Genomic DNA, 23,384 nt, shown 5'->3' with positions numbered 1-23,384 from the left:
CCTGGGCTCCCTGCTGGCCCGCATGATCCAACCTGACCAGTCCTAAACGGTCACGAGCGGTCCATCCAGGACAACATCCACCTGGTCCAGGACCTGATCCATCTTTCCCAGAGGACTGGTCTGTCGGTCACCTTTCTCTCCCTCAATCAGGAGAAGGCATTCGACAGGGTGGATCATGAATACCTTTTCAGAACTCTGCGCACATTCGGACTTGGACCGCATTTTGTAGCCCGGGTCCGACTTTTATACACCACCACAGTGTGTCTGGTCAAAGTTAACGGGTCGTTGACGGCACCCCTTCGCTTTGGGAGAGTAATGTGTCAGGGATGCCCCATGCCAGGCCAATTGTACACCATCTGCATGGAGCTGTTCCTGTGACTGCTTCGCAAGAGGTTGCCAGAATTGTCTCTGCACAGGCCGGCCATGAGGGTCATCCTCTCGGCTTATGCCGATGACGTGCTCGTCGCGGTCATGGATCCCATTGACTTGCAGAGGATGCGCGACTGCCAGCAGACCTTTTCTGCCGTGTCTTCCGCAAGGATCAATTGGGAGAAATGTTCAGGACTCCTGGTGGGTCAGTGGCTGGTGGACTCCCTACCAGAGGAGTTAAAACCTTTTGCGTGGAGCACCATGCACCTCCTCTATCTGGGAGTCCACCTTAGCCCCGCTGAGGAAGCCTGGCCGGCAAACTGGCAGGAGTTGGAGGTGAAAGTCACCACTCAGCTGGGGCGCTGGACAGGACTGTTCCTAGTGCTTTCCTACAGGGGCCGAGTGCCGGTCATAAACTAACTGGTGGCCTCCATGCTGTGATACCAGTTGGTCCCTTTGGCCCCACCTCCAGCATTCGGCACAAAGATCCAGAAGAAACTTGTCGATTTCTTCTGGGGCAAGAGGAAACACTGGGTCTCTGACACGGTCCTGAGTTTCCCAATCGAGGAGGGCGGCCAGTCACTTGTGTGCGTCCTTACCCATGTTGCAAATCTCTGCCTTTGGACCCTGCAGAGATACCAGTACTTTGAGCGTCCTCCCAGATGGTGTGAGCCAGTGATGTATTTATTCCGCCAGTGTCACTGCCTTCAAGACGACAGGCAGCTCCTTGTGGAGACCATTAGCTGCGCCTCTCTGAGAGAGTTGTCTGTCTTTTACCGGGATCTATTCAGAGACTGGAACATGGTCACCTGCAGTCAAGGCGCTCCCCCAATGGCGGACCAGTGTGCCTTGGCTGTCCGGGTGTCCGGCTCCGGGGACAGACCAATGGGTGGAGGAGTAGCCGAGGCCCCCGGGACGCCTTTCACTGCAGGTGACGAGGGGCAAGGGAGCGTGGAGCGATCCCGGCCAAGCTCACCCCCGCCCGGCCTTAACTGCTCATAGGACCCAGGCCCCAAAACCCTCTTTGGGAGCTGGTCCTGCACATCCCGAGCTGCCTCTCGGAAATGCTCTCCATGCCATTCCAAACGGCGCAGAGGGGTTTCCTGTACGGGCTGCTCCTGCACACTCTCCATTTCCTCGCCCTCGTCAGCCAGCCGAACACGACCTGGCGGTCCGTGTTGCCATCTGGCAGCGAGGGGAAACCCTGGTGGAGGTCTCTCTATGTGGGAGTCCTCCTATTTACATTGCTGACCTGGGGTGGAGCGTGCTGCACAGGGCAGTCCCGTGCAATAGGCTTTTAAGTAGGTCCACAGACACTCAGGCCGCCAGTAATTTCTGCAGCCTGGACGAGTCCGTGTTCCATGTATCTATGGAGTGTGTGAGGTTGCAGCCCCTGTTTGAGTGTTTGATGGGGCTGCTCCTCACATTTTGGTTCCACTTCAGTCCCAAGCTCCTGATCTTTGGGCACCCAGTGCGGAGCGGCATGGGCCAGGAGCAGGATCTCCTAGTCGGCCTGCTCCTGGGCCTGGCCAAGGTGGCAATTCACAGGTCCAGGCTGCGGGCCATCGGGGGGGGGGGGGGGTCCGTCTGCCCTGATTGCCTGCCCCTCTTCCGAGGTTACGTTCGAGCCCAGGTGTCCCTGGAGAAGGAGCATGCAGCGTCCATCGACACGCTTGAGGCTTTCTGTGACTGGTGGATACCACAGGGGCTGGAGGGCATCAGCGATGCCGAGAATGACATTTTGATTTGAGGTTTTGTTTTATTTATCTGGTTTTTAATAAAGATATTTTAAAATGTCTATAAAGGGGGCCTAAAAAATAAAGGCCTCCTCGACATAAAATACATAAACCGGGCCTGGGTATAAAGGCCACCTTAAAAAAAAACGGGGGTTAGATACAGAGTAAAGCTTCCTCTACACTGTCCCATCAAATACTCCCACAGCAGGTACAGCACGGAGTTAGATACAGAGTAAAGCTCCCTCTACACTGTCCCATCAAATACTCCCACAGCAGGTACAGCACGGAGCTAGATACAGAGTAAAGCTCCCTCTACACTGTCCCATCAAATACTCCCACAGCAGGTACAGCACGGAGCTAGATATAGAGTAAAGCTCCCTCTACACTGTCCCATCAAACGCTCCCAGGACTGGTACGGGTGTGTTACTGATACCTTCCCTGGATACCAAGGCTGGAAGAGGAACTCTGGGGAGTTCAGACTTATCCATGAGAATAACAAAGGTATGAGACCTGAAATAAACGAGAGATCTAGACTAATGATGAGGTGTTAGTCGTAGCTCAGTGGTTACATTCTCATTTGAGTCCGTGGGTTGTGGGTTCAAATCCACCTCCAGAGACTGGAGCATAAAATCGAGGCCGATCTTCCACTGCCGTACTGAGGGAGTGCTGTACTGTCAGAGAGGTCCTGTCTTTCAGATGACACCTTCAACTGAAGTGCATAAAAGATCCATTGACGTTATCCTGAGAAGCAGGGGAGATCTCCCCAGAGTCTTGGATAATATTTATCACCTAATCAACATCACTAATACAGATTATCTGGACATTATCACATTGCTGTCTGTGGGAGCTTGCTGTGTGCGAATGAACAAAGAACAAAGAACAAAGATAATTACAGCACAGGAACAGGCCCTTCGGCCCTCCAAGCCTGCGCCGATCCAGATCCTCTCTCTAAACATGTCGCCTATTTTCTAAGGTTCTGTATCTCTTTTCTTCCTGCCCATTCATGTATCTGTCTAGATACATCTTAAAAGACTCCATCGTGCCCGCATCTACCACCTCCGCTGGCAATGCGTTCCAGGTGCCCACCACCCTCTGCGTAAAGAACTTTCCACGCATATCCCCCCTAAACTTTTCCCCTTTCACTTTGAACTCTGTCACATTTTATGCATTACAACAGTGACTGCAATCCAAAAGAATTTCATTGGCTGTAAAGTGCTTGGAGACATCCTCATGTCATGAAAGACCCTTAAAAATATAAGACTTTCTTCAAGAAGGAGAAAAAGCCCAGAAATGGAACAGTTGAGAACAGGATTTCATTTACTCTCCTCTTATCCTGGAGGAAACAAATACTCAACACACTGTGTGTTGGAAACAAAGCTGATTTAGTTGACATTGATCCAGAGAATAAAACCTCAGCCCAGTTACAGGGTTATTAACAGCAGCAGAAACAAATTTAAACTATCAGAATGAACATGGTTCAGTTCTGGATGTGATGAACAGCAGCAATAACAGCCGAATCGAACCCCTCTCCCTAGTGTGAATTCGCTGGTGTGTCAGCAGAGTGGAAGAGCAAGTGAATTCCTTTGCGCACATGGAGTAGGTGAATGGCCTCTCTCCAGTGTGAACTCGCTGGTGTTTCAGCAGGTTGGATGACTGAGTGAATCCCTTCCCACACACAGAGCAGGTGAACAGCCTATTCCCAGTCTGAGTTCGTTGGTGTCCGAGCAGGTCATTTTTGCTTTTAAACCTCTTCTCACATTCAGAACATGGAAAACATCTCTCGATGCAGTGAACCAATTGGTGTTTCAGGAGATGGTTTGAATGAGTGAATCCCTTCCCACACATGGAACAGGTGTATGGCCTCTCCCCAGTGTGTGTGCGTTAATGAATTTCCAGCCAGGATGGGTAATTAAATCCCTTCCCACAGTTCCCACAGTTCCCACATTTCCATGGTTTCTCCATGGCGAGGGTGTCCTTGTGTCTCTCCAGGTTGGATGATCAGTTGAAGCCTCGTCCACACACAGAACACGTGTACAGTTTCTCCCCACTGTGAATGGTGCGATGTTTTTTCAGGCTGTGTAACTGGTTAAAGCTCTTTCCACAGTCAGTCACTGGAACACTCTCACTCGGGTGTGTGTGTGTGTCGGTGCTTTTCCAGTCACACTGATGTTTGAAATCTTTTCCCGCAGACAGAACAGACAAACATTTCTCCTTCCACATTCAAAGGCCGATGATGAATCGAGTCAGATTTTGATGTGAGGATTGGTTTGCAAATCTGCAAATCCTCCCGTTCTGATCTCCTGTAAAAGGATTTTACAAAAGTTAACATTGTCAGTCCAGAAACATTTTTTCTCTCTCTTGTGCCCCATATAGAATGGAATCATAGATTGGTTACAGCACAGAATGAGGCCATTCAGCCCCTCGTGTCTGTGCCAGCTCTCTGCAAGAGCATCTCACTTCGTCCCACTCCCTTTTCTCTGTGGACCCGAAAATGTCTTCTCTTCCGAGAATTATCCAGTTCTATTTTGAAGGCCTCAACTGAATCGATCTCACCACACACCCAGGTTGTCCATTCTAGATCCTAACCACTCGCTGTGTTAAAAGATTTTTCCTCATGTTGCCATTGCTTCTTTTAACAATTACCTCTGCTTCTGGAGAATGATCTGGAACATGTGGTCCAATCAAACTAAAAGAAGCCAAACACACACTGGGATTCTGTAGTCATTGATAGGGAACTTCCTGACCTACGTGGGATCTTGGGTAATTAATCTGCCATTGATAGCTCCAATTGCTGATGGGATGATTCTTTGTACGTCATCCCATTGAGATTGGGGCTGGTGAGGCAATGAACAAAATAAATTATAGAGATACCTGAGTGCCAGGTTATTAACCATGGTGTGAATTACAATGGGAATTCTGTTCATTACCCACATTTGGACTCAGGAATTAGAGGAGGTTTTCACAATTTGCAGAAGACACCAAACTGGGTGGTAGAACTAGTAATGTGGAGGAGTGCACTGAAATCCAGGAAGACAGAAACAGGCTGGCAGACTGGACAGATAAATGGGAAATAAAATTGAACATAGTGAAATGTGAGCTGTTTCACTTTGGGAGGAGGAATAAGGAGGCCAGTTATTGATTAGAATGTAAGAAATTAAATGGAGCAGAGGAGCAAAGAGATCTGGGAACAGTCACATAAATCACTAAAAGGAGCAACAAATGTCGATAAGAGAGCAAAGAAAGAGCTGATGTTCTTTTCTCGAGGAATACAATGTAACAGCAGGGAGGGAATGTTAAATTTATAGAGAACCTCACTTAGAAGGACTGTGAGCAGTTCTGGTCTCCAGATTAAAAAAGGATATTGAAGACTGAAGAAAGTGCAGAATAGATTTACAAAGATGTCACCAGAGAGGATGCTACTATCCAGCAAGATTGAGCAGGCTGGGGCTCCTTGCTCTGGAAAAGAGAAGACTAGGAGGAGATCTGATAGAGGTCTTTAAAATTATCAGTCAGTCAGAACAAGGGGGCAGCAATATAATACAGACATTAGCAGGTCAAATAGAGAACTTAGGAGAAATTTCTCTACTCAGAGAGTTGTGAGAATGTGGAACTCACTGCATGTGAAGTCATTGAAGCTGATAGAAATGATGTGTTTAAGAGGAGGCACAATACGTTTATGAGGAAGAAGAGAATGGAGGGATATGGGGGCAGGGTGGGACAAGGCAATTCAATTGGGAGGAGGCTCATGTGGACTCTGAACACCAGCACAGCCTAGTGGGACAAAACTGCCAGTTTCTGGCCTGTAATTCTGTGTATGTACAGCCAGGGTAGATTAATGCTCAGGCTTACAGGGCCCAGGGGTGGATTAATGCTCGGGTTTCCGGGGCCCAGGGGTGGATTAATGCTCGGGTTTACTAGGCACAGTGGTGGATTAATGCTCGCATTTCGGGGGCCCAGTGGTGGAGTAATGCTCGGGTTTACCGGGCCCAGTGGTGGATTAATGCTTCAGTTTATGGGGCCCAGGGGTGGATTAATGCTCGGGTTTACAGGACCCTGGGTGGATTAATGCTCAGGTTTACAGGGCCCAGGGGTGGATTAATGCTCGGGTTTACAGGGCCCAGGGGTGGATTAATGCTCAGGTATACAAAGCCCGGGGTGGATTAATGCTCAGGTATACAGGACCCTTGGTGGATAAATGCTCAGGTTTACAGAGCCCAGTGGTGGATTAATGCTCGGAATTCCAGGATCCGGAGTGGATTAATGCTCGGTTTTACAAGACTTGGGGTGGATTAATGCCCAGTTTTACTGGGCCCGGCGTGGATTAATGTTTGGGTTTACAGGGCCCAGGGGTGGATTAATGTTCCGATTTACAGGGCCCAGGGGTGGATTAATGTTCGGGTTTACACGGCCCAGGGGTGGATTAAAGTTTGGATTTTACAGGGCTCGGGGTGGATTAATGCTCGGGTTTACAGGGCACGGGGTGGATTAATGCTCAGGATTAGAGGGCCCAGGGGTGGATTAATAATCGGATTTGCAAGATCCAGGTGTCAATTAATGTTCAGGAATGTTCTTAATGTTCTTTGTTTATCTCTGTGCTTTTCCAGTCACACTGATCCCTGAAATCGTCACTGACAGAACAGGCAAACCTTTTTTTCAACAATCAAAGGCCGATGATATTCAGGTCCTGACGAATGGAATCAGATCTTTACGTCATGTTTGATCTGTGTTTTCCCAACTGCAGATCCTCACCTTCTCATTGCCTGTAAAAGGAATTTGCAAACGTCAGTCCAGGATAGAAATTCACAACATTCTCTCCTCCTGATTCCTGGCCCAGGATGGCCACTCATGTGCTCTCAAGTATATTGTCCTGAGGATACTTTTCTTAAAATCCACCTCTCTGATCAAGCTTTTGGTCATCTACCCTAATATCTCCTTATGTGTCTCATTGTCAAATGTTGCTTTAAAACACTCCTGTGATTTTATTACATTAAAGGTGCGACATAAATACAAGTTGATGTTAACTTGGAAATATATCACCGTTCTTACATCATCACTGGGTGAAAACCCTGTAATACCTTCCCTAAGACCATTGTGGGAGCACCTTCACCACACAGATTGCAGTGGTTCAAGAAGAAGGCCCACCATTAGCTTCTCAATGGGCAACTGGGGATTGGGAACAATACGCTGGTCTGGCTAGTGACACCCATATCCCAGGAATGAAGTTAAAAAATCTGTATATGTAAAATGGATTAAAAACATCTGCAGAAATATGTATCAAACCAATACTCTCTCACATTGAGTGGTTGGTGTCCATTTAGAAAACTCATCTCCACTGGAATCTACCTCCCTTGACTTTTTTTTTATTAATTCATGGGGATGTTTGCATTGTTGGCTTGGCCAGCATTTATTGCCCATCCTTAATTGCCCTTGAGAAGGTTGTGGTGAGCTGCCTTCTTGAACCGCTGCAGTCCATGTGAGGTAGGTACACCCACAGTGCTGTTAGGAAGGGTGTTCCAGGATTTTGCCCAGCGACAGTGAAGGAATGGCGATATAGTTCAAAGTCAGGATGGTGTGTGACTTGGAGGGGAACTTGCAGGTGGTGGTGTTCCCATGCATTTGCTGCCCTTGTCCTTCTAGTTGGTGGAGGTCGCAGGTTTGGAAGGTGCTATCAAAGGTGCCTTGGTGCATTGCTGCAGTGCATCTTGTAAATGGTACACACTGCTGCCACTGTGCGTGGTAATGGAGGGAGTGAATATTTCTGGATTAGATTCCAATGAAGTGGGTTACTTTGTCCTGGATGGTGTTGAGCTTTTTGACTGTTGTTGGGGCTGCACCCATCGAATCAAGTGGAGAGTATTCCGTCACACTCCTGACTTGTAGACGGTGGACAGGCTAGGGGTGTCAGGAAGTGAGTTACTCTTTCCAGGAGTCCGAGCCTCTGACCTGCTCTTGTAGCCACGGTATTTATATGGCTACTCCCGTTCAGTTTCTGGTCAATGGTAACCCCCAGGATATTGATAGTGGGGGATTCACCGATCATAATGCCATTGAACATCAAGAGGAGATGGTTAGATTCTATCTTGTTTGAGATGGTCATTGCCTGGCACTTGTGTGGCGCAAATGCTACTTGTCACTTAACAACCCAAGCCTGGATATTGTCCAATTCTTGCTGCATTTCTACAGAGACTGCTTCAGTATCTGAGGAGTCGCGAATGGTGCTGAACGTTGTGCAATCATCAGCGAACATCCCTACTTTTGACCTTATGATTGAAGGAAGGTCATTGATGAAGCAGCTGAAGATGGTTGGGCCCAGGACACTACCCTGAGGAACACCTGCAGTGATATCCTGGAGCGCAGATGATTGACCTCCAACAACCACAACCATCTTCCTTTTCATTCGGTATGACTCCAACCTGCAGAGAGTTTTCCCCCTGATTCCCAGTGACTTCATTTTTGCGAGGGCTCCTAGATGCCATACTCGGTCAAATGCTGCCTTGACATCAAGGGCAGTCACTCTCACCTCAGACAATCTCACATTGGAAATTTTTGGGCCCGCCTGGGCTCAAATGTACCCAGAGTTAAAGCCAGCAGCTTCTCCTGCATCTCCACTGTGATGCAACAATGCAGACCTATACAGGATGTCAGGGACCAACCTCTGCATCCAACACCCACCCCAATACAAACTGGCTCCAAATTGGTCCGAAATAAAAACAAACTGCTGAAAATACTCAGCAGGTCTCTCTGTGGAGAGAGAAGCAGAGTTAACATTTCAGGTCAGTGACCTTTCATCAGAATAGATGCTGCCAGAGCTGCTGAGTATTTCCAGCACTTTGTTTTTATTTCAGATTTCCAGCATTCGCAGTATTTTGCTTTCATTTATCTTAATTGGTCAGTCTGTGTTTCTCGACTGAGATGGTCATGTCTGACTTACGAACTAAAAGGAGTGTGTGAGAGAACCACAAAAACACAAAGGCAGGTTGGGAAATGGAGCTGAATGAATCTGGTAATTTATGGGGCCATCACTAGGAAAAAGTGACCATGAAAGCTGCTGGATTGATGTACAACCCCAACTGGTTCACTAATTTCCTTCAGGGAATGGAGCCTGTCTGGACCTATACAAGACTCTGTCCTCTATGGGCCGAAAGAGAGAGAGGGAGGGGCAGGGAGAGGAGAGGGAGTTTATATATCTACAACTCGACCAGAACTTTGACAGAACCTCCAGAAATCTCAACTTCCATCATCTAGAAGGACCAGGGTAGCACGTGTATATGAACACAATCAACTCTGAGTTCCCCTCCAAGTCACACACCATCCTGACTTGTCTGATTGACATCCAGTACTGGATGAACAGAAAATTCATCCAATTAAATATTGGGAAGTCTGAAGCCATTGTCTTCAGTCCCTGCTACAATCTCCACTCCCTAGCCACCAGCTTAATCCCTCTCCCTGGCAATTGTCTGAGGCTAAACCAGACCATTCATAACCTGGATGTCATATTTGACCCTGAGATGATCTTCTGACTGCATATCAGCACCATCACTCAGACCACCTATTTCTACCTCAGTAACATCGCCAGACTTCACCACTGTCTCAGCTCATCTGCCTCTGAAACTTACATCCATGTATTTGTTACCTCTCAACTTGACTATTCTAACCCACTCCTGGGTGACCTCCCACATTACACCCTCCGTAAACTTGAGATCATCCAAAACTCTGCTGCCTGTGACCTTACTTGAACCAAGTCCTGTTCACCCATCACCACTGTGCAGTCCTGTTCACCCATCACCACTGTGCAGTCCTGTTCACCCATCACCACTGTGCAGTCCTGTTCACACTTCACCACTGTGCTCACTGACCTACACAGGCTCCCAGTTAAGCAGCACCTCAATTTTAAAATCCCCATCCTCGCTTTCAAATCTCTCCATACCCTCACGCCTCACTATCTCTATAATCTCCCCCAGCCCTACAACCCTCCGAGAGATCAGGGATCATCTAATTCCGGAATCTTGAGCATCCCCGATTTTCTTTACTCCACCACTGGTGGCCTGCCTTCAGTTGCCAAGGCCTTAAGCATTGGAAGTCCCTCCCTAATCCTCTCCACCTCTCTACCTCAGCTTCCGTGCTTCAGACACTTCTTAAAACCCACCTTTTTAATCCAGGTTTTGGTCATCTGCCCTAATACCTCCTTATGTGGCTCAGTGTCAAATGCTGCTTTATAACACTTCTGTGAAACACCTTGGAACATTTTATTACATTAAAGATGCTATATGAATACATGTTGATGTTAACTTGGACATTTATCACCATTCCTTCATCATCACTGGGTGAAAATCCTGTAACTCCTTCCCTAACGCCATTGAGGAAGCACCTTCACCACACAGACGGCAGCGGTTCAAGAAGAAGGCCCACCATCACCTTCTCAATGGGCAACTGGGGATTGTCAATATGCACTGGGCTTGCTGGTGATGCCCATATCCCAGGAATGAAGTAACAACGTGTGTACATGTAAACTGGATTGAAAGCCTCTACAGAAATACTTGTTACCGAAATAATACTCTTTTACATTGAGTGGTTGGTGTCTGTTTATCAACCTCATCTCCCCTGGATTCTACCTCCCTTGACAGCCTCACTATGAAAATTGTTGGACACGACTAGGCTCAAAAGTACTCGGAATTAAAGCCAGCTGTTGCTCCTCCATCTCTGCTCCAGCTCAAACTGATGCAACAAAAAAGACCAACACAGGACATCAGGGACCGACTTCAACATCCAACACCCACCCTGATACAAACTGGCTCTTAATTGGTCCGTCTGTGTTTCTCGACTCAGTTCTGTGAGAAATGCCTGCAATAAAATAAAAGCAAAGTACTGCGGATGCTGGAAATCTGAACAAAAAGGAGAAAATAATGGAAATATTCAGCAGGTCGGGCTGTATCTGTGCAGAGAGAAACAGAGTTAGCGTTTCGGGCACATAGAACCACCGCCGGTGCCTGCAGCCTGGAACTCGGAGTAAGAGAAGGAGGAAAAATGCGGAGGTGCAATATATTCCAACACTCAGCAACCTACTGTCCACCTCCATCACCGGGATAGGGAGACAAAGTTTAGAAATGGTCAGCAACACGACTCCAGTAAAACATCCCAGGAGAAAAAGGGAGAGCAGTGTGTGTACCTGCCCTGATATCCCCCTCCCCAGGCCTGTCAGTCAAACCCCCCACTCCTCCCAGTCCACTGCTCAGCCTCGCAGCTTCCTGCACCTTGAGCCAGCCGTGCCCAGGTATGGCCCAGTCCAAGGGGAAATTTGTGGAACCAGGGAGTGGGGGAGGGGGGACCTCCTGCCCTGTCCTGTGCCTCAAATGGTTCCTCCCTCCCTCCCCTCCCCCCGGCCCCTTTATAACTGAGATAAGTTTCCTTTAAAGTTTTGCCCTTTGATGTTACAGTTCAGTAATCCTTAGTTCCTCCAAAAGAGCTGGAAATCTGGCGGCGGTTATCGTCACCAGGAGAAGCCCTGCAGCTGCTGCCCGCCGCCAGTCAGTGCAAACGTGGGACCGGAAGCTTCTTCTTGGGGATGTTGAGGCTACAGCGGGTGTTTCTGAACAAGATGCATTGCAGCAACGCACCAAGGCTCCTGAGAGAGCACTTTCCAAACAGCGGTCTCTAATCCCTGGAAGGATAAGGGCAGCAACACCACCCACATGTTTCACTCCAAGTCACACATCACTCTGACTTGGAACTACATCACCGTTTCGTCACTGTCGCGGGGTCAAAATCCTTGAATTCCCTTCCGAACTGCACTGTGTGTGTACCTACCCTTCATGGAATGCAGTATGTCAAGAAGGTGGCTCCCCACCACTTTCTCAAGTGCAATTACGGATGGGCAATAAAGGCTGGCCTAGCCAGCGATGTCTACATCCCATAAATGAATAAAAAATACATATTATTTTAAATTTGACCACTTATCGATATCGTCAATCATATACTCTATTTTTCCAGAATAGAACAAACAAACCCATCCAAGCAAGTGACCTGTGCAGAAGTGGGACTAGAATAAACTGTGCACTCCTCCTGCCATGGTCACCGCATCAGGTTGTAGTTTTTTTATATAAGAAACGGTACACATCCAGCCACTCTCAAACACTCACTTAACAATCTCACACTGCCATTGCTATGCTTTGATTAAGTTTTCATCCTGGCTGATTCGGTGCTGAGTTAGACTGTGGATAAAGTATCAGCCATCACATTGTCTTTCCCTGCAAAGTGGGTTAACTTTAGGTCGTAATGGTTTTTAATTTCTCCACAAATGTCAAAAGATTGTGGTCAGTATAAGCTATGGTATCTCTATATACATTTTGGGCATATACTTCAAAGTGCTGGAGAGCCAGAAACAGTCCCAGAGTTTCCTTCTCCACAATAGAGTATTTCTTTTGATGCTTATTTATTTTTTGGAAATATACCCAACTGGTCTTTCGATGTCTGACTCAACAGGCTGGATTCTACCAGCCCCAACGCCCAACGTCAGCAATCATGGTGGGACGGGGCCCATAAAATACTTCCGTGAGAAGTCTGCCACTGGCCTCTAAGCTGGGAAGGCGCTGCCCCATTTTACCAGAGGCAGCGAGGCCTCATGGCGGTCCCCTGCTTCTCGGCAATGGGAGCCACATTAAAATATTTTAATTTATGTAAATAAATGAATTAATACTTACCTTATCGCGATGACCATCCTGCTGCGATATTCTGGCTGGTTCCTGGAACTCCCGCGCCTTCGGATCTCTGTTCGGATATCCGAGGTGGAACACTGATTGTGAGAGGGACAAAATAAGTATTCAGGGTGGAAGGGTGGGGGAGGGGAGGGCAGGATAAAACTCACCTGATTGGTGGAGGGGTGATGGGAAGGGGTAAAGGTGAAAGGTTCTGAACTCTGGAGGGGGGATATGCCGTATACTCAAGGTAAGTATTTCATGGGTGGGGAGAGGGCAGGAATGATGTGTAATTCTATTGGTGAGGCGGATGGGGTGGGGGGCGGTGGGAGGCGGTGATGGGAGAGTGACTGGGACTATTTCTGCAATTACTTTTAATAAGTTCACATGCACTCTCCCTTTATTAATTGAAACTGTCAGTTTGGACTCCGTGTCCTTTATAAATGATGCCAGAGCCTGCGCAGTAGCGCTGGAGGCCATTGCCGGGGACCAGGCGCCCGCCCCCTCTACGCACCATCTTTTTAAATGAGCTAGTGCACTAAATATCCTGGCAGCTCCCCAGCACACATCTCGTGCATGCACTGCACCGTTTTTGAAGCTTGGCAGCGAGTTGAAAAATTCAACCCATCATCTTGCCCCTCGGTCATTAGATTTGACCGCCACTTTAAATGGCTTGTTAAAGCTTGGAGCTGTCAGCACTGGTTCTTTGCTTAAGATGGTAAGCCATTTGACACCTCCCTGACTTCACGACCTGTGACATTTTCTGTAACAAATCAATCAGTCAGTTGAACTCGCAGTAGTACCCATACATCCCCAAAAATCACACTGTTTTCCATTCAGTCGTGGGTATGAGAAAATCCATTAATGCTTGTACCTTCACTGATGTGGGCACACACCCTTCACCCACAACATTCCTTTGGTAGGTTATCTGAGTTTTAGCGAAGTCACTTTCAGTGAGATTTACCACTGTGTCAGCTGACAATAACCTTCAGAAGAGGGTAGCTCCCCCCCCAGCTCCCAGAGATATCACTCTATCCAAACCTATTATCCAGGTACACTACACAGCTGGGTAGACCTGCTGCTACCTGATTCATCATTCATTTGGTCAAAGGAACTATTACAGCTGTGAGGAGGTATGATATGTTGGAAGGTTCATCAAATGAGGCCATATGGATCAAGCTAAGGAATAAAAAAGGGGCAATCACGCTGCTGGGATTGTACTATAGACCTCCAAACAGTCAATTAACAAACAATATTAACTGGGATGGGTTTAATGTGAAAGCAATGGAGGGAACAGAATGCTTCAGGTGCATTCAGGAGAACTTTTTTGCCCAGTATGTAGCAGGTCCAACAAGAGATTGCCCAGTTTAAGATGTAGTTTTAGGAAATGAAGATGGGAGGTGGAAGGACTGGCAGTGGGAGAGCATTTTGGTGGTAGTGATCATAATTCAGTCAGTTTTAACATAATTATGGAAAAGGACAGAGATAGAACAGGAGTTAGAGTCCTGATTTGGGGCAAGGCCAATTTTACTAAGCCGAGGAGTGATTTAGTGAAAGTGAACTGGAAACGGCTACTTGAAGTTGTGCAGCTTTTCCAGGAGCACAGGCATTGCGAGCGAGGAGCGAACAGCTGGGAAGTCAATTTCATCGGGAGTTTCAGAGGAGCAGGGACTGCTGGGTAAGTAGAAACCTATATATTTGGGCTGTTTCTGAACCCGAGACACTACTCTTATAGTGTCTCCCACCCGCCCTCCTCCTCTTACCAAAGAAATGACTCGGTTGTGTATAGGTAAGGTAAGGCTTTTTCTATTTCTCTTCTTGTTTTATCGTGTGATTGGTTAAAAACTTGGGAATTTAGAATAGTGGGAATGTAGGTTAAGGCAGTTGAATGTTCCTCCTGCAGAATGTGGGAGGTAAGGGTCGCCAAGAGAGTCCCTGGTGACTGCATCTGCGGGAAGTGCACCCAGCTCCAGCTCCTCGAGGACCGCGTTAGGGAACTGGAGCTGGAGCTGGAGCTGGAGAACTTCGGATCATTCGGGAGGCGGAGGGGATTATTGAGAGGAGTTATCGGGAGGCAGTCACACCTCAGGTAAAAGAAGAAGGTAGATGGGTTACCGTCAGGGGAAGGAGAGGGAACCAGCAGGCAGTGCAGGGATCCCCTGTGGCCGTTTCCCTCAACAACAGGTATACCGTTTTGGATACTGTTGGGGGTGACAACTTACCAGGGGTAGGCAATGGGATACAGGTGTCTGGCGCAGAGTCTGTCCCTGTTGCTCAGAAGGGAAGGGGTAAGAGGAGCAGAGCATTAGTCATTGGGGACTCCATAGTTAGGGGAACAGATAGGAGGTTTTGTGGGAACGAGAGAGAGTCACGGTTGGTGTGTTGCCTCACAGGTGCCAGGGTACGTGATGTCTCGGATCGTGTTTTTGGGATCCTCAAGGGGGAGGGGGAGCAGCCCCAAGTCGTGGTACAAATAGGCACAAACGACATAGGTAAGAAGACAGATGGGGATTTAAGGCGGAAATTCAGGGAGCTAGAGTGGAAGATTAGAGCGAGAACAAACAGAGTTGTTATCTCTGGGTTGTTGCCCGTGCCACGTGCTAGCGAAGTGAGGAATAGGGAGAGAGAGGAGTTGAACACGTGGCTGCAGGGATAGTGCAGGAGGGAGGGTTTTGGTTTCCTGGATAATTGGGGCTCTTTCTGGGGTAGGTGGGACCGATACAAACAGGATGGTCTTCACCTGAACCAGAGGGGTACCAATATCCTGGGGGGGAGATTTGCTAGTGCTCTTCGGGGGGGTTTAAACTAATTCAGCAGGGGGATGGGAACCTAAATTGTAGTTCCAGTGTGCAGGATGTTGAGAGTAGTGAGGTCAGGGATAAGGTTATAAGGACACAAGAGGGCACTGGCAAGCAAGAGCTTGGTTGAAAATGTGGCTACTTCAACGCCAGTAGCATCCGGAATAAGGTGGGTGAGCTTGCAGCATGGGTTGGTAACTGGGATCTCGATGTTGTGGCCATTTCAGAGACATGGGTAGAGCAGGGACAGGAATGGATGTTGCGGGTTCCGGGATTTAGATGTTTCACTAAGAACAGAGAAGAGGGTAAAAGAGGGGAGGGGGTGTGGCATTGTTAATCAAGGAAAGTATTACAGCGGCAGAAAGGACGTTTGAGGACTCGTCTACTGAGGTAGTCTGGGCCGAGGTTAGAAACAGGAGAGGAGAGGTCACCCTGTTGGGAGTTTTCTATAGACCTCCAAATAGTTCCAGAGATGTAGAGGAAAGGATAGCAAAGATGATTCTTGACAGGAGCGAGAGTAACAGGTTAGTGGTTATGGGGGACTTTAACTTTCCAAATATCGACTGGAAATACTATAGTTCGAGTACTTTTGATGGGTCTGTTTTTGTCCAGTGTATGCAGGAGGGTTTTCTGACACAGTATGTAGACAGGCCAACCAGGGGCGATGCCACATTGGATTTGGTACTGGATAATGAACCCGGCCAGGTGTTAGATTTAGAAGTTGGTGAGCACTTTGGTGATAGTGATCACAATTTGGTTAGGTTTACGTTAGCGATGGGCAGGGACAGGCATATACAGCAGGGCAAGAATTATAGCTGGGGGAAAGGAAATTATGATGCGATTAGGCAAGATTTAGGATGCGTAGGATGGGGAAGGAAACTGCAGGGGATGGGCACAATCGAAATGTGGAGCTTATTCAAGGAGCAGCTACTGCGTGTCCTTGATAAGTATGTACCTGTCTGGCAGGGAGGAAGTTGTCGAGCGAGGGAGCCGTGGTTTACTAAAGAAGTTGAAGAGCTTGTCAAGAGAAAGAAGAAGGCTTATGTTAGGATGAGACGTAAAGGCTCAGTTAGGGCGCTTGAAAGTTACAAGCTAGCCAGGAAGGATCTAAAGGGAGAGATAACAAGAGCAAGGAGAGGACACGAGAAGTAATTGGCGGATAGGATCAAAGAAAACCCTAAGGCTTTCTATCTGTATATCAGGAATAAAAGAATGACTAGAGATAGGTTAGGGCCAATCAAGGATAGTAGTGGGAAGTTGTGTGTGGAATCGGAGGAGATAGGGGAAGTGTTAAATGAATATTTTGCGTCAGTATTTACAGTGGAGAAAGAAAATGTTGTCGAGGAGAATACTGAGATACTGACTACCAGGCTAGATGGGATTGAGGTTCACAAGGAGGAGGTGTTAGCAATTTTGGAAAGTGTGAAAATAGATAAGTCCCCTGGGCCAGATGGGATTTATCCTAGGATTCTCTGGGAAGCCAGGGAGGAGATTGCAGAGCCTTTGTCCTTGATTTTTATGTCGTCATTGTCGACAGGAATAGTGTCGGAAGACTGGAGGATAGCAAATGTTGTCCCCTTGTTCAAGAAGGGGAGTAGAGACAGCCCTGGTAATTATAGACCTGTGAGCCTTACTTCGGTTGTGGGTAAAATGTTGGAAAAGGTTATAAGAGATAGGATTTAGAATCATCTTGAAAAGAATAAGTTCATTAGAGATAGTCAGCACGGTTTTGTGAAGGGTAGGTCGTGCCTCACAAACCTTATTGTGTTTTTTGACAAGGTGACCAAACAGGTGGATGAGGGTAAAGCCGTGGATGTGGTCTATATGGATTTCAGTAAGGCGTTTGATAAAGTTCCCCACGGTAGGCTATTGCAGAAAATACAGAAGTATGGGATTGAAGGTGAATTAGTGCTTTGGATCAGAAATTGGCTAGCTGAAAGAAGACAGACGGTGGTGTTTGATGGCAAATGTTCATCCTGGAGTATAGTTTCTAGTGGTGTACCGCAAGGATCTGTTTTAGGGCCACTGCTGTTTGTCATTTTTATAAATGACCTGGATGAGGGTGTGGAAGGGTGGGTTAGTAAATTTGCGGATGACACGAACGTCGGTGGAGTTGTGGATAGTGCCGAAGGATGTTGTAGGTTACAGAGGGACATAGATAGGCTGCAGAGCTGGGCTGAGAGATGGCAAATGGAGCTTAATGCGGAAAAGTGTGAGGTGATTCACTTCGGAAGGAGTAACAGGAATGCAGAATACTGGGCTAATGGGAAGATTCTTGGTAGTGTAGATGAACAGAGAGATCTTGGTGTCCAGGTACATAAATCCCTGAAAGTTGCCACCCAGGTTAATAGAGCTGTTAAGAAGGCATATGGCGTGTTCGCTTTTATTTGTAGGGGGATCGAGTTTAGGAGCCACGAGGTCATGCTGCAGCTGTACAGAACTCTGGTGAGGCCGCACCTGGAGTATTGCGTACAGTTCTGGTAACCGCATTATAGGAAGGATGTGGAAGCTATGGAAAGGGTGCAGAGGAGATTTACTAGGATGTTGCCTGGTATGGAGGGAAGGTCTTCCAAGGAAAGGCTGAGGGACTTGAGGTTGTTTTCGTTAGAGAGAAGGAGGAGAAGAGGTGCCTTAATAGAGACATATAAGATAATCAGAGGGTTGGACAGGGTGGATAGTGAGAGCCTTTTTCCTCGGATGGTGATGGCAATCTCGAGGGGAAATAGCTTTATGTTGAGGGGTGATAGATATAGGACAGATGTCAGAGGTAGTTTCTTTACACAGAGAGTAGTAGGGGCGTGGAACGCCCTGCCTGCAACAGTAGTAGACTCGCCAACTTTAAGGGCATTTCAGTGGTCATTGGATAGACATATGGATGAAAATGGAATAGTGTAGGTCAGATGGTTTCACAGGTCGGCGCAACATCGGGGTCTGAAGCGCCTGTACTGTGCTGTAATGTTCTATGTTCTATGTCCTATGAAGGTTAATCAGTGTCAGAACAGTGGGAGGCATTCAAAGAGAAGATTCTAGGGTTTCAGGGTAAACGCGTTCCCACAAAGAAAAAGGATGATGCGGCCAGATCTAAAGCCTCACGGATGTCAAGGAACTGACAGGGTAAGATAAGGAAGATAGGTGAGGGTAGTGCTGTTGATGTGGTGTATATGGATTTTAGCAAGGCTTTTCACAAGGTCCCGCATGACAGACCGGTTAAAAAAATAAAATCCCATGGGATCCAGGGAAATGCAGCAATGTGGGTACAAAATTGGCTCAGTGACGGGAAGCAAAGGGTAATGGTTGACGGCTGCTTTAGCGACTGGAGGGTTGTTTCCAGTGGTGTTCTGCAGGGCTCAATCGGGCTCCCCTGCTTTTTGTGGTATTTTTAAGGATTTGGATGTAAATGTCGGGGGCATGACCAAAATGTTTGCAGACAACACAAAGATTGGCCGTGTGGTAGATAGCGAGGTGGATAGCTGTAGGCTGCAGGAACATATTGATGGTCTGGTCAGAAGGGCAGAAAAGTGGCAAATGGAATTCAATTTGGAGAAGTGTGAGGTGCTGCATTTGCGGAGGTCAAACAAGGCAAAGAAATACACGATTAATGGGAAAATACTGGAAAGTGTAAAGGAAGTAAGGGACCTTGGAGTGAATGTCCACAGATCCCTGAAGGCAGCAGAACAGTCGATAAGGTGCTTAAGAAGGCACATGAAATCCTTTCCTTTATTAGCCAAGATATAGAGTACAAGAGCAGGGAGGTTATGTTGGGCCTGTATAACTCATTGGTTAGGCCACAACTTGAGTACTGTATGCAGTTCTAGTCACCTCATTACAGAAAGGATGTAATTGCATCAGAGAGGGTACAGAGGAGATTTATGAGAATGTTGCCAAGACTGGAAAAATGCAGCTATGTGGAAAGATTGGAGGCTGGGGTTGTTCTCCGTGGCACAGAGAAGGCTGAGGGGAGATCTGATTGAAATTTACAAAATTGTGAGGGGTTTAGATAGAGTAGAGGTGAAGGGTCTATTCAGCAGACCAGAGAGGTCAGTGACGAGGGGATATAGATTTAAAGTAATTGGTAGAAAAGTTTGAGGGGAGATGAGGAAAAACCTTTTCACCCAGAGGATGGTGATGGTCCGGAACTCACTTTCTGAAAGGGTAGTTGAGGCAGAGACTCTCAACTCATTCAAAAGGAATTTAGATATACACCTCAAGTGCTGTAAACTGCAGGGCTACGGACCAAATGCTGGATGGTGGGATTAGAATAGGTGGAACGTTTTTCGGCTGACACAGATATGATGATCGAAGTAGCCTCGTTTTGTGCCTTAAACTTCCTATGATTCTATGATCAGCCTTTAGAAGGTAGCTGGGCCTTTTCTGATCCAAATGGTTTCAACTAACACTGGAACGATAAATCTGGGGTGACAAAAGATGAGATCTCTTTAGCACGGCTGGTCAAAGGAATCTGTCAGAATCCTTTCAAAAAGTATCTTTTTTGTTATATAGCTGGCATTCTCTATTCTAGTGATGCAGTCTTACAGGCGGGAAATCGAACAGGAGACAGCTCTGGTCCCTGCATTCTTTTCTTTTGGGCCTCCTTATCTCGAGAGACAATGGATACGCGCCTGGAGGTGGTCAGTGGTTTGTGAAGCAGCGCCTGGAGTGGCTATAAAGGCCAATTCTGGAGTGACAGGCTCTTCCACAGGTGCTGCAGAGAAATTTGTTTGTTGGGGCTGTTGCACAGTTGGCTCTCCCCTTGCGCCTCTGTCTTTTTTCCTGCCAACTACTAAGTCTCTTCGACTCGCCACAATTTAGCCCTGTCTTTATGGCTGCCCGCCAGCTCTGGCGAATGCTGGCAACTGACTCCCACGACTTGTGATCAATGTCACACGATTTCATGTCACGTTTGCAGACGTCTTTATAACGGAGACATGGACGGCCGGTGGGTCTGATACCAGTGGCGAGCTCGCTGTACAATGTGTCTTTGGGGATCCTGCCATCTTCCATGCGGCTCACATGGCCAAGCCATCTCAAGCGCCGCTGACTCAGTAGTGTGTATAAGCTGGGGGTGTTGGCCGCTTCAAGGACTTCTGTGTTGGAGATATAGTCCTGCCACCTGATGCCAAGTATTCTCCGAAGGCAGCGAAGATGGAATGAATTGAGACGTCGCTCTTGGCTGGCATACGTTGTCCAGGCCTCGCTGCCGTAGAGCAAGGTACTGAGGACACAGGCCTGATACACTCGGACTTTTGTGTTCCGTGTCAGTGCGCCATTTTCCCACACTCTCTTGGCCAGTCTGGACATAGCAGTGGAAGCCTTACCCATGCGCTTGTTGATTTCTGCATCTAGAGACAGGTTACTGGTGATAGTTGAGCCTAGGTAGGTGAACTCTTGAACCACTTCCAGAGCGTGGTCGCCAATATTGATGGATGGAGCATTTCTGACATCCTGCCCCATGATGTTCGTTTTCTTGAGGCTGATGGTTAGGCCAAATTCATTGCAGGCAGACGCAAACCTGTCGATGAGACTCTGCAGGCATTCTTCAGTGTGAGATGTTAAAGCAGCATCGTCAGCAAAGAGGAGTTCTCTGATGAGGACTTTCCGTACTTTGGACTTCGCTCTTAGACGGGCAAGGTTGAACAACCTGCCCCCTGATCTTGTGTGGAGGAATATTCCTTCTTCAGAGGATTTGAACGCATGTGAAAGCAGCAGGGAGAAGAAAATCCCAAAAAGTGTGGGTGCGAGAACACAGCCCTGTTTCACACCACTCAGGATAGGAAAGGGCTCTGATGAGGAGCCACCATGTTGAATTGTGCCTTTCATATTGTCATGGAATGAGGTGATGATACTTAGTAGCTTTGGTGGACATCCGATCTTTTCTAGTAGTCTGAAGAGACCACGTCTGCTGACGAGGTCAAAGGCTTTGGTGAGATCAATGAAAGCAATGTAGAGGGGCATCTGTTGTTCACGGCATTTCTCCTGTATCTGACGAAGGGAGAACAGCATGTCAATAGTCGATCTCTCTGCACGAAAGCCACACTGTGCCTCAGGGTAGACGCGCTCGGCCAGCTTCTGGAGCCTGTTCAGAGCGACTCGAGCAAAGACTTTCCCCACTATGCTGAGCAGGGAGATTCCACGGTAGTTGTTGCAGTCACCGCGGTCACCTTTTTTTTTCTCGAGGGTGATGATGTTGGTATCGCGCATGTCCTGGGGTACTGCTCCCTCGTCCCAGCACAGGCATAGCAGTTCATGTAGTGCTGAGAGTATAGCAGGCTTGGCACTCTTGATTATTTCAGGGGTAATGCTGTCCTTCCCAGGGGCTTTTCCGCTGGCTAGGGAATCAATGGCATCACTGAGTTCCGATTTGGTTGGCTGTATGTCCAGCTCATCCATGACTGGTAGAGGCTGGGCTGCATTGAGGGCAGTCTCAGTGACAGCATTCTCCCTGGAGTACAGTTCTAGGTAGTGCTCAACCCAGCGGTCCATCTGTTTGCGTTGGTCAGTGATTATGTCCCCCGATTTAGATTTGAGGGGGGTGATCTTCTTGATGGTTGGCCCAAGAGCTCTCTTCATGCCATCATACATTCCTCTGATGTTTCCGGTGTCTGAGGCCAGCTGAATATGACTGCATAGGTGTTGCCAGTAGTCGTTTGCGCAACGCCTAGCTGTTCTTTGTGCAGTACTTCTGGCTGCTTTAAGTGCTGCGGATGTTAAATCGCTGGGGGCTTTCTTGTAGTTCAAAAGTGCAATGCGCTTAGCGGCTATGACAGGTTCCAGCTCTTCATTATGAGATTGAAACCAGTCTGCATTTCTCTTCGCACTTTTGCCATAGGTGGTCAAAGCTGACTCATAGATGGCGTCTCTGATGTGGGCCCACTTGGTCTCAGCAGCCCCTGTGGGAGTGTTTTGAAGGGCTGTTACAAGTGAATTTAGAAATTTTTGTAACAGCTGTGGGTGAGAAATTCTGCTCGTGTTGATGCGCGGGTGGCCCTTCTGCTTGGAATGATGCAACTTCTTTGGTCTGAGTCTAACCTTGCTGCACACCAGGGAGTGGTCGGTGTCGCAGTCCGCACTGTGGAAGCTGCGTGTGATTTGAACACTGTTTAAGGCGGCTCGCCTTGTGACAATGAGGTCTAGCTGGTGCCAACGACGTGATCTTGGGTGCCTCCATGAAACCTGGTGACAGGGTTTAGTGTGAAAGAACGAGTTGGTGATGCAGAGGTTATGATAGGTACACAACTCAAGCAGTCTCTGCCCGTTCTCATTCATCCTTCCAACGCCATAGCGCCCAAGGCAGGAGGGCCATGAGTCATGGTCGGCCCCAACCCTGGCATTAAAGTCCCCCAGCAGGAATAGGTGTTCGGTGTTGGGGATGCTGCTAATGATGTTATGGAGTTGTTCATAGAACTGGTCTTTAGCTTCAGGTGCGGAGCAGAGTGTTGGAGCATAGATGCTGAGTAGGTGTACTGGACCAGAGGTGGTGAGCAGTCGGATGGACAGTATGCGTTCCGAGCCATTTGAGGGAGGCTCTATCATGCTGAGCAAGGAGTTTCTGATGGCGAAGCCCACTCCATGCTGTCTTGGTTCTTCAGGATCCCTGCCCTGCCAGAAGAAGGTGTAGTCTTGCTCTGCTAGAGAGCCACTCGCGGGGAGGCGAGTCTCCTGAAGTGCTGCAATGTCCACATTGAATCTACTGAGCTCGTTGTTAATGATGGCGGTCTTCAGAGAATCGTTGATTTGTGTAAGGTCTTCCGACAGGCCAGGACACATAGTTCTGACGTTCCAGCTTGCAAAGC

The 23,384-nt window shown here is 47.9% G+C and overlaps 1 protein-coding gene across 1 annotated transcript; it reads right to left on the bottom strand.

Annotated features, from left to right (window-relative positions):
- Positions 1–3,566: 3,566 nt before the first annotated feature.
- Positions 3,567–3,950, bottom strand: LOC137348843 (oocyte zinc finger protein XlCOF26-like). The gene has a single exon (XM_068014081.1). The coding sequence runs from the start codon at positions 3,948–3,950 to the stop codon at positions 3,567–3,569; it is 384 nt and encodes a 127-aa protein (XP_067870182.1).
- Positions 3,951–23,384: the final 19,434 nt, after the last annotated feature.

Source organism: Heterodontus francisci, chromosome 34, assembly GCF_036365525.1.
Source record: "Heterodontus francisci isolate sHetFra1 chromosome 34, sHetFra1.hap1, whole genome shotgun sequence".
Lineage (NCBI taxonomy): Eukaryota > Metazoa > Chordata > Chondrichthyes > Heterodontiformes > Heterodontidae > Heterodontus > Heterodontus francisci.
Note: the sequence above shows the minus strand (reverse complement) of the source record. Positions and strands in the feature narration are given on the sequence as shown.

What these genes read in the sequence shown, in the direction of transcription:
- LOC137348843 (XM_068014081.1), bottom strand. Translation starts at nt 3,950, where the DNA reads ATGTGTGGGAAGGGATTCACTCATTCAAACCATCTCCTGAAACACCAA.